At 36.4% G+C, this 11,384-nt stretch overlaps 2 protein-coding genes and 1 long non-coding RNA gene across 4 annotated transcripts; 1 reads left to right on the plus strand and 2 right to left on the minus strand.

Annotated features, from left to right (window-relative positions):
• Window positions 1–360: 360 nt before the first annotated feature.
• On the minus strand, window positions 361–2,680 carry LOC107819271 (reticulon-like protein B17). Of its 2 annotated transcripts, none has more exons than XM_016645371.2 (8): window positions 2,038–2,680; window positions 1,789–1,945; window positions 1,622–1,696; window positions 1,390–1,531; window positions 1,201–1,270; window positions 1,030–1,095; window positions 806–928; window positions 361–655 (listed from the first exon to the last, which is right to left on the minus strand). In XM_016645371.2, the coding sequence occupies exons 1-8, from the start codon at window positions 2,540–2,542 to the stop codon at window positions 501–503; spliced, it is 1,293 nt and encodes a 430-aa protein (XP_016500857.1). In that variant the 5' UTR covers window positions 2,543–2,680; the 3' UTR covers window positions 361–500. The 2 variants fall into 2 exon arrangements, with proteins under 2 accessions (XP_016500857.1, XP_016500856.1); XM_016645370.2 differs by having other exon boundaries at window positions 1,789–1,951.
• Window positions 2,681–3,955: 1,275 nt separating this feature from the next.
• LOC107819272 (tyrosine aminotransferase) lies at window positions 3,956–7,979 on the minus strand. Its single transcript, XM_016645372.2, has 7 exons — window positions 7,580–7,979; window positions 6,310–6,649; window positions 5,996–6,214; window positions 5,623–5,682; window positions 4,849–5,001; window positions 4,660–4,753; window positions 3,956–4,563 (listed from the first exon to the last, which is right to left on the minus strand). Exons 1-7 carry the CDS (start codon window positions 7,849–7,851, stop codon window positions 4,445–4,447), a joined length of 1,257 nt encoding a protein of 418 aa, XP_016500858.1. The 5' UTR covers window positions 7,852–7,979; the 3' UTR covers window positions 3,956–4,444.
• Window positions 7,980–8,387: 408 nt separating this feature from the next.
• Window positions 8,388–9,219, plus strand: LOC107819273 (uncharacterized). Its single transcript, XR_001655681.2, has 2 exons — window positions 8,388–8,522; window positions 9,076–9,219. It is a non-coding gene; the product is annotated as an uncharacterized LOC107819273 (long non-coding RNA).
• The last annotated feature ends 2,165 nt before the right edge of the window (window positions 9,220–11,384 follow it).

Below are 11,384 nucleotides of genomic sequence, written 5' to 3' on the forward strand. Positions count from 1 at the left end.
AAAGTTCTACTATAGAGTTTCAATGCAAAGTTCTACAAGAGAGTTTCACTGAGTACTGAATACAATAGTTTTGCAAGTTGTATTATGGCTAACAGTTTTTTTGTTTTCCGTTTTCCTTGTTTGACAGGGAGCAAAGAGGGGATGAGAAGACTACAGTCACAACACAATGGAATAATCTCACCTATTCTTTTGTTCTTTCAGCTATTTAAAGCGAGAGTGCATCCAAAAACCCGAGAAAAGTGCTCAACCAATCTCATTAGGGTACTTTCTCCAATGTGCGCAGTTTTTTTTATGCAGAAGTCTAGCTTGCTTAGCTTTTTGGAGTCATCTAAGATGCCCACAAAAAATAGATAAGTGAAATAGTGGAAAAGTAAAGATCACATTTCATTATTTCTAGAAGAGCAGTAGAGCTCTTCATCTTTGCATTTTTGATTGAATATACAAAATACAAGGTCAAACAAGGTATTTCTTCTTCCTAAGATAAGATTTTGCAACAGAAACTATGCCCCTTTTTTGACAGGTTGTTCTAACACAACCAATGCTTGCTGCTGCTGCTCTTCTTCTTCTTCTTCTTCTTCCACTCCGACCTCTTCTTCTTCAACCTTTGCCTCTACATGTTGTCTACAATATCTGAATATTACTAGACATATAAATGCTGCAAAAGGACCAAAAAACAAACTTTTTAGTTCAGTTTGAAAGTTCAATCCTAGGTAAATTGCCATTTGTTGGAAGATACCATAAATGGCTTATTAGAGAAAAGATCAACTACATCCAACAATAAAGAATGAATTGATTAGCGAATTACCTGTGAAGATTCGTGTTCTGACAGTGGTCAGGTTCCAAAATGCAGTCAATACTGATGCAGCTATCATTTTCTTGTGAGAGCAAGCTCCCCATGTCTCCATCATCCAACATTTCATATAGTTGGCTGTCTCAACAAAATATGCACTTTTAATTCAATTAGACACAATAAGTTGAAGCAACCATCAATAAGAAATAATCTTTGATCAGAATGAAGCAATTATTTACCTTTATTAGATATCTGAGAAGAATAACAAGAATATAGTTTTGGGGCAGTAAAACTGATGAAAAAACCTGTCAAGATTGAACACCAGCAAGTATTTAGTGTTTATTATTCTGAAATTTTATTCTAGAATGTAATACTAATGATGTGTGTTTAGGATAATTGAGTGATCTTACCAAGGGCACAGAGCCTCCATACAGTTATCAAATGGCCATATTCAGCTCCAATTAGCAGGACTGGCACTAACTAAAACCATAGGTACATTTCCAATCAATTACAAGTACCTAGGCATGAAAAATTAACTACAGAACTAGTGCTAAAATGGAAGTTTATAAAGTTGAGAGTAGGAGAATAAGATAACATACTTTGAGGGTCATAGCAGGCTCTCCTGAAAAAAGCTCTCTTGTTTTAGAAAGTGCAAGATTTGCAGCTGGAAGTATCAGTCTTCCCATTCTCAAAATGTCATCTTCAGTCAGCTGAAATTCACTCTTTACTTCTGAACCATCTCTGGATTTTAGTATTTTAATGATCCATTCAGAACAATAGTGCATTATTCAGAAGCATAACTTACTAGTTGTAAGTAATTTAAATGTTTACCTTTGGCGAATGGAACGTGAGAAGAATGAAACAACTAAAAACAGTAATCCCAATTGAGAAATAATTGAGAAAATGCTGCAATCAAGAATAAACAAAATATGTCAAATGGAAAACTCTTATCAATAAAAAGAAAAAGTGGGATATAGGAGAAGGAGAAGAAAATATACCTAAAAGTAACTCCTTTCGCAAAACAAGAAGATAAGAAACAGAGAGACCCTAAACCAAACCAGAGGCTTGACCTTGCCACATCCCTCCACATCACCAAATCACTTAATAGAAGCTCAATTCTGTTTATTAAATCACACCCTTCTCCTCCCTTTGCTTCTATTGCTTAAAAAAAGAAAAGAAAAAAAAAGTAAGCACAAGATATAATATATGATGTTAAAAAGTAAAGATTACAATAATCTGAGACATACTTGTTGTATTTGAAAGAACCAAGCTTAGCTTATCTTTCTTGGATTTACCACTATTCCTCTTCTTTTTTGGTTTAAGCACTTCCTCAGCTAACCCCAGCTCTCTATCTTCTCTCATTTCTTGCTCTAACCTTCTTCTTGATCTTCGATTATTACGTGGCGAAGCACCAACTACAGAATTTCTACTCCTTCGCCTCCTACGAACACCATTAGGCTCAACCCCGTCATCAACCAATTCAAGCTTATCAGCTAGACGAGTCCTGGATTTTCGAAGAGGAGATGGCGAAAGAAGAAGAAGCTCGTGAAGTGGGAGATTGTTACTATAAGGAGGCTTATTAGGTGACATAGTTGGAGAATCTAGTAATCTTGGTGAAGGGACTATTTCAAGAGAGACTCTTGGAGTAAGGGATTCATTCTCTTCGTCATATCGGCGGAGTCTTGAGAGTCTTGATGCTGATTTTGTTCGGCTTCGTGGCTCAGATCGATGAGATGGAGGAGTTGTATCCATTGTTGAAGCTTGAGAATTTTCAAAGAATACAAAATTTTGCAGTGTTTTTGTTGGTTCTTGATTGTTAAGGGGAGGAGGGTATGGACAAGATTCTGGTGCGATTTGAATAAGATGAAAGGAGGAAAGAGCCGTTGGAGGAGATTTATCTTTTTTCAACAATTGATTATTTTAGCGGCGAAATTTGGGGCCATTGGGCTTTTGATTCGAATTCCCAACGGTAGGAAATGGGAGGCAAGTCCGTTTGTTAGCTTTTGACCTTTGTGGGCTTTTGGTGCACTTGGCCTCCAGCTGCAGTGTTTGGTTCTATTTGTTTCTTTTATTTTTCTCAGATTATTTTGACATTGTTTAGGCGTTCAGTTCCAAAATCTGCTTATGGGATCATTGTATATTTGTATTCTACTTCTAGTTAGTCTCCAATTGATCAATCAATTTGAATTTTCATAAAGCACTATATATAGTCTAATTAACATAAGTAATTATAGTTTGTCTAATTACTATTTGTAGCTATTGTTCAATTGTTATCAGTTTGTATCAGTCGTATTTAGATGTGCAACGAATACAACCAGTGTCAATTGTATTTGTTCGTGCAATTATATTCATTACGCAAACGAATACGACATGTATCAACTGTATTCGTTCATGTAATGAATACAATGAAGGTGAAATACAAGGATTTATACAATATGTATCGACTGTATTCCTACACAGAAATACAGAGTCAAACTCAAGACCTTCGCTTACTAAGCGGGCGATCTAACCAACTAAGCTGTGAGAGCTTATTGCTCTCTTGTTTCAGTTCAAAACAATTGATCTCTTATTTCAGTACTATATGTGGATTTGCTATAAAATTCAAATATAACTACGAATAATAATATTCTGAAAGTATAGCTACAAATTGTAAATACACTGTATATGTTTGTTGTCTCCGCGTAATTTGCTTCCGAGTTCCCACTAGTTAGTATAGCTTATCTAAATTATTTGCTTCAATTTAGCTAATTTCGTATTCATTCCTAGAAATCTGTGTCCAACTTGGTTCATCTTCCAATCTCCAAGCTATCAAAATGGGCATTTGTCTTCGTACTTTTTTTCCCTTCAAAATATTTATATATTATCTTTGCCAACTTGAGAGTTGCACAGTTTTTGTAATCTCAAAGCAATAAAATAGTAAATCAGAGAAAATTTCAACTCTGAAAAAGAATTCGTTGCATAGTGGCTCTAGTCTATTTTAACGCTCTTTGCTTGCTTAAAAAAAATGTTTCACAAAAACCAGCAATTGACAACATAATTTCTAGCTTCTAGTATGTCTCAACAGAAAGCTTTTGTCCTTTCAACTCCATCTTCAAGATTAAACAGATCGCAGGCAAAAGGCAACCACAGCCAATTCATCAGTCCCAAGACCACTCCTGCAATATATTTCTACAATACTTTCATCATTCATTGATTCATAATTTCCCAAGCAAACAAATAAATCAGGTTCCTTTATCCATTCTTTCTGGGATAGTGAAACATTTATACAGTTTACAAGCACTTATTCTACTTCAAGGCGGTCTTACAAGAGGTAACAGAGCATATACCAGCCATAAAGTTGGGGATACAGCCCATCTTGATATTGTACTATTATCTACTATATCACATTTCCTTCAATGATTGACCGTGAGGTTCAACGAGCAGCTTCAGATCACCACATTTCACTCGCTCATCAGATGAAATCTGCTTGCTTTTTCTCAATTACATGCCTTTGGCAGAATGCTTTTATCCCGTGAAGACCATCATCGACCTATGATGGCTTAACTGCAACAGCTAGTAGGAGCCAATTATCAAGTCCCATAGCAACATCTGCAACTATTATTATATGGTTTTGGGCAGATTTGGAACAATTTGTCAATGTGACAAAGAAAAGGCTTATTGTTGTTTGGCATTTCTGGAACAAAAGGCTTTGATCCTGCCAAGGCCTTCCTCAAGAGCTGAAATTTCCACAGCAAAAGTTACTCTTACCCAATTCTTCAATCCAAGTGCCTCCCCTGCAATACGTTAATATTTATGAACATGCAAAAATACTCCTGCCTGAAGTTCTACATCTTTAATGTTGTCAACAGAGATGCAACGGAACAACTTACCAGGTAGAACAATTACAGATTCCTCTCTGGCAAGTTTGGTGCAGAATTCCGTATCATTGTCGATGCCTTCCAGAAGTGACATGTTTAGTTTTGCCTAATAGAGATGAGCAAAAATAAACTATTCAGAATCTTTATCCAACTAAATACTGAAAAATATGTATATCTGGACTAGGGTGTTTATAGCGATACCATAAGAAACATGGATCCTTGTGGCTTGTATGGAGTAAAGCATGGAATCTCCGTTAGACCACCATAGCAAATGTCTGCTGCTTTTCTAAGTAGGTTTATGGTATTAGAGTAGAAATCTTCAGGTGTTTCATCCAGAATACGAGTAATAGCACCCTCAAGAATGACAAGGAACAAGGTTAGATACTTGAATTTAGTTTCATTTGTTCGAAAGATAATCTAAATCGCACAAAAATACTTTATGAAAGATAATGTGCAGGATCCCCATTTCATTCCAATTCAGATTGAATGAATTTCTACTTTTAAATACACAAAGACAGTTCTACTAAAGATTTTAATGGAATCACAAGGAACACTACGCATGATAACTCGGAAATATGGAAAACAGTATATGTCCAGGAAAAGAGCTAAGCATGTTATAATTTGGACAATGATGCAATAATCAATCATCATTTACTGATCATCCCAAGTAGCCGACACTATGCATTCCTATTCAATACAAAAACTTTAGGCCAGGTATCATCATGACAAGCATGTTTCGACAAACTTGAATAAAGGATGCTTTTATCACATTTGTAGATCATGCATCTTGTTATCAACTTATCAAAAAAAATGTAACCAGACTAGTTTGCAGCTCCGAGTAGAACTTTAACAGCATAAAAATGCAACCAGACTAGTTTTCCATGCTTTTAAGGCGAAAACATTTTGCTTGGTCTAACATTTCACATAGTTGCACACTATATCAAACCTTTCGAAATAAATCCCAGTATAATATACCATAGTGAGTGTAGAAGGGTCAGCAGAGATTTCAAGGCAGCTTTTGATGGACTCCACAACCTGAGATCAGAAGAAGAAACTTAAGATTCTTATTTCTGCATATAGATTTTTGCATGTGTGGAGTGTAAATATAACACCCTTACGAGCAAGTAGAATCGCTACTAATGGGGCCAACTGTAAGTTGATTTATCATTTATGCAAGCCTTTATGTGGTTTAGGGCGTAAACGACATGTATGACTGGAAAACCAATCTTTGTTATTTTGTCCCTTATTCATATTTTTCCCTTAACAAAAGAAAGAAAAATGTAAAACTTATTTTTTCCCATCAGAATTTCCTGGTGTTTTTCGCTTTACAGAGAGAGAGAGAGAGAACCCCATGTTTTTGAAGGATGCCATTGCGATCACACATCACGATCCAACCAACTCGCCAACCAGGAACCATCCATCTCTTTGATATGGAGCCAATGGTCAGAATAGGTACAATTTCTCCAAAGACTCCCATCGGCACAAATGAATTACTACCAAAAACTAGATGACCATAGGTTTCATCTGATATTACTAGCATTCCAAGCCTTTTTGCAGCTTCTGCAATCTGTTACTCCCATTTAAGAAACCAACAATTAATGAGCAAACCTCAATCAATGCTTTAAACAAAATAGGCACAATCTAATGCAACAAAGAAATGACCTTTTTTAAATGTTCACGCTTGTACACATTCCCACACGGATTACCGGGGTTTATAACAACCATGGCAACAGTACGATCATCGGCTAGAGCCTCAAGCCCATTGGTGTCAACCTCCCAATCCTGATCAGAGAGAAGATCATAGTACCGCACTTCGAGACGGCTAAATGTGGAAAGAGCTTCATATGTTGGATACCTTGGTCTAGGAAGCAAAATGTTAGCACCAGGTACGGCAAGAGCTGTAATTAGGACTTCTATTGCTTGCTTAGCCCCAGCTGTGACATGAACATCATACGGTGACAATTCGTACGGATAATCACGAGACAGAAATTCTGCAATTGACCTGGTAAATATTTGAAGCATCAACATTACTAAGACTAGTTCTTGTCCTTCTGCAGTACAATTACATTTTGAAAAAGAATTTAAGTACTATCTATTGACGTGGGGAATCTTAGTAACTCAGTTGCTTTGATACCTGAACTTTCACCTTGTTGGTGAGGGCTCAATTTCGCATCTTGTATTATTCCTTTTCCCAATTTCCCACCCCTACCCCCAATGTAATTAAAAAAAAAATCTACTAATGTCGTAACAAAATCAGGCCATCTGTAAGATAATTATAAGTAAATCTCTGTGATCGGATATAGATGGTTTTCCGCGAAATCTATTTCAGTAGAGCGTATGATATCGATGGTCCGAGGTAGAGCACTTAATGGACTAGGGTGGCCTCATTTCGCCTTACCAACCCAGGAAAACTCTGAATATAGGCCTAGATCGTTTGTACAGACAAACTTTTGGGTGCTAAGATCCAAAGGCGTCAGAGGCTGTTACCCCGTGGCCAACTCGAAGGAGCTGAAGTTCGACGCAGAACTTTTTGGTTGTTAAGTTATAGCAAGACTAAGCAACATCCAACAGCGTAAGTCCTTCTGGGGTAAAAATGATAACTATGATGCTATAAGGGGTAAAAAAGATCTTTAGACAGTATGTTTAAAAGGGTAGCCAGGTGCACTAAGCTCTCGCTATGCGTGGGGTTTGGGCCGAACCACAAGGTCTATTCTACGCAGTCTTGTATTTCTGTAAGAGGCTATTTTTACGGTTCGAACCTGTAACCTCCCGGTCACATGGCAACAACTTTACGTTACATTGTCTGTTTATATAACTTAAATCTATCCCAAGGTCAGAACTTTAATTAAAATGAACCCCCAAAAAGAAGAACTATTGAAGATAAAGTTAGGAGAAAGAAAAGGGAGAAATCTGAGGAGAGTTTTAAAGTTACCTCCTGGCTTGAAGAATAGTAGAATTTGGGGCATAGCCATTGCATTTACCAGATTGGAGTGCATCAACAAGAGCGTCCTCTGATACCTTAGTTGTTCGAAAACTTGGAAAACCGCTGGGATCGCCATGGCTAAGAGGGATTACAGTTCTTGTATCACTTTTATTAATGTTTTCATTTAAAGTGTTGAGATAACTTCTAATAGTGCAAGCTGATGCTTTCTTTGCATCTTCTTTTCCTTGAAAATTCCACCTCGAGTTTGAGAGAAGTTCCATTTCCACTTACTACTTTGTAATATCTCTTTGGTTTTGAGTAAGATTATTCAACTTTGAGATATAGCCTGAAGATATATTTGTGACCAAAGTCAACGCAATCGTTCGTTAACTCCTAACTACTGAACTGAACTGTGAGTCAGTGTTACTCACTGATTAGGTAAGCGCGTGTCCTTCACTTTGACAACCCAAATGACCACAAACTCACATTTCTCTTCTATTACTCCTTCCGTTTGTAATTTAGACGACTTAATTTTAGTCGACAGGAAATTTAAGAAAAAGATTGACTCGGTATAAAATTTAAGAAAAAAAAGATTTTTTATGGTATTTGTGTGATTATAAAAGTTTATCATTAAGGATAAAATAGAGAATTTAAAGTTAAATTATTTTTAAATTTAAAAATATTTCATTTATCCAAGTTGATCGACCAAGGCTAAAAGAGTAATTTCATATTTCTATTAAAATTGCTACTTCTATCGGTGATGCCTATGAGAAATGGTGTGTTAGTGGTGTATAGAAACAGGCTACCACAACAGACTCTAGAAGCACCCTTCAATCTTTCTCATTCCGCGAAAAAACAGACGCGAGATGACTCTTTTATTCTAACTATCTTCATTAGTTTATGCTACCCTTTCACTTCTCTTCATCTTCTCAATTGGGTCTAACTAACTTTGGTATGTTTTTCTTTTAATTTTTGCCCAAATCTTCTTTCGTTCTCTATAGATTTTTTAATTTTATGGCTGAAATTCTGCCTAGCCTTCTTCAACTTTCTCCGGCCTTCATTTTCTTTCGAAGTTTGTAATTTGTTTAATCTGTCATCAGCTAAAAAAGGTCTTGATTTTTGCACAATTCAGACACTAGATATTTTCGTTTTTATGCATGTTAATGTGTCAAGAGAGAAACTTTAATGGATTTTCTTTTCGGAATTTCGAGTATAATTATTCTTTGGCTACTTGATATCATCTTACGGCTCTAATTTTTTCAGTTGATGTTTCTTATTGGAAAATTTATGCTCCTTCTCTATTCTTTGTGCACAAATTTATTCATCTTGCAATAAACTTTGTGGAAGTATTGACACTTAATTTGGATTTGCATTTGGACAAACTAGCCCCTTTTTGTAGAAGTACAACAAATTGTGTCATTGCCATGTCTGCATGTTGTTCTTTTCTCTTGCATTTGCTTTGTTTATTGCTAATATAAAGGATTTGTTCGTTTTATTCATTTCAGGTCGTCTTAATCATAATCAGACGCACTATCAATTCATTTTAGGTTTTCTCTCAAAGTTTGATTATGTAATTATGAAGTATATTGTGTGTTCACATAAGTTGTTTTGTTTGTGATATATGCCAATGAAATTTATTTTATATTTTACATATTGTATATCCATATTAATCAATGTTAAACATGTAGTTAAAATTTGAGTTTAGCATTTTTTTTTCAAGCCTCGATCTTTAGAAAAATATTCAGGGCTTGAAGCAGCTAATAGGGCTTTTTTTACTCTATTTTGTTGCAAAAAATGGTCGCTTAATTGAATTTATTTTTATAATGTACAAGTTCAATTATATATATTGAATGATGCTAACTTATCTGGCAGTACTTCTTTCTGCGTACTTATTATTTTTTTAAGGTCTTTTGTTTCTACCCAATTCTACTACCTTAAAGGATCAGTACTAAAGGGTGCATGATCTATTCTGAATCCTTTAGAAATCAGCCCCTCTCTATGCTAATTTAGACCTAACTGAATCTAGAAACTTTTGGGTTCTTTTGATGTGGTGATTGCTTATACAGCTCCATCTAAAGTATAATGGAAATTCTCCACAAGTTAAAATTTCAGAAGCTGTTATAAAGATGGAAATATTTATAGAAATTCAACGTAAGTCAAACTTAGGACTCCAGCGGCTATTAGTAAATGCTATGCCCATAAACAGAACACCCCAAAATCAGAAGTTGCAGCATGTTAGCCAAATGAAAGTTAGCACAAGGTGATAGCACTCTGAAAATCCACCAAAACCTAAAAGCATTGTCTTAAAATTTTGAAATATACCCATCCTATGATAAAATAGATGAATACTTGGACAAAAATTCTCTCTATATGCTTTGATAAATAATCTTGCTGGTTTAGAGCTTTCTTTCTAAAATCGAGAAAATAAGGTCACATCAAACTGATTTGTTTCCAGTTTACTAATGTATATAATACTCCTTAATGAGCACTGCAATTGTTTTGGAGGAGAGGGAAGAGTTAGAGTTTTAAAATTCTCTTTTTGGTTTGTGTACATAAATTTTATTTCAGGGATCATGTAATATTTTAATTTTGACAGTTCTAGTCATATCAGTAATATCCTTGTGTGTTGTTAAGTCTGTTTGGCAGCTATTTTAGCTGAATAGAAGTTTTTTTTATGTTAAATGTGTACAAGGAAAAAGACGGTCTTAAGTTAGCATCTATGGTTATGTCTTAAATAAAAGTTGGACAAGAACAACAAAGGTGACTGTGCAGCTAGGGACTAGGATTCAACAGCTCATGGATGACAGATCAAGAAGTCATGTATTCCGATGATATCTGCATTTGAAACAAGTATAAGAGTTTCACTATTTTATGATTCACGCCACCATAATACTCAGGTTGAATATCTCGACTGGATCTTTAATTTAAAGTGGGGAGTCTTAACGGAAGCTAAAGCACAAGAGTCAGGGGTCAAGCTGGTGACTATGGGGGCTTGGAGGAGTAGTGGGGACGCAAGCGTTGCGCAGTGCATTAGGTAAGCCGCGAGAGAGGTATTAGGGGTTTCAAAGGATTACTCTGGTGGGCACAAGGGAGACTGGTGGTGGAATGGAGAGGTGCAAGGAAAAGTGAATACCAAGAAAGCAGCATATCTGAAGCTAGTGGAAAGTGTAGACGAGGAGGAGAAGAGAGAGAATAGGGAGCATTATAAGTTGGCTAAGAAAGAGGCTAAACTAGCAGTTACGACGGCCAAGATTGCAGCTTTTAGTCATTTGTATAAGGAACTCGAGGGCCGAGGAGGGGATAAAAGGTTGTTCAGGTTAGCCAATGCGCCAGAAAGGAAGACGCGTGACTTGAACCAAGTGAAGTGCATCAAGGACGAAGAAGGTAGAGTTTTGTTGGATGAGAGGCTTATCCGTCGGAGATGGCAGACCTACTTCCATAGTCTCTTGAATGAGGAAGGGACAAGAGCATTGTACTAGGTGATTTGAAACTCTCCGGGAGTCGTTGTGACTTTGAGTATTGTAGGCGGATTAGAGTTGACGAAGTTGAGGGAGCTATGCGTAAGATGAATAGGGGCAAAGAGACCTGGCCGAATAAAATCCCGGTGGAGTTTTGGAAGAGAGTGGGCAAAGCAGGCTTGGAGTGGCTCACTAGGTTATTTAATGTTATTTTTAGAACGAACAAGATGCCCGAAGAGTGGAGGTGGAGCACGATGGTTCCTGTATACAAGAACGAGGGTGATATCCAAAATTGTAATAACTATCGGAGTATCAAGCTGCTTAGCCATACTATGAAAGTCTGAGAGAGAGTGGTA

The sequence above is a fragment of the Nicotiana tabacum genome, chromosome 2 (genome assembly GCF_000715075.1).
Source record: "Nicotiana tabacum cultivar K326 chromosome 2, ASM71507v2, whole genome shotgun sequence".
Taxonomy (NCBI): Eukaryota; Viridiplantae; Streptophyta; class Magnoliopsida; order Solanales; family Solanaceae; genus Nicotiana; species Nicotiana tabacum.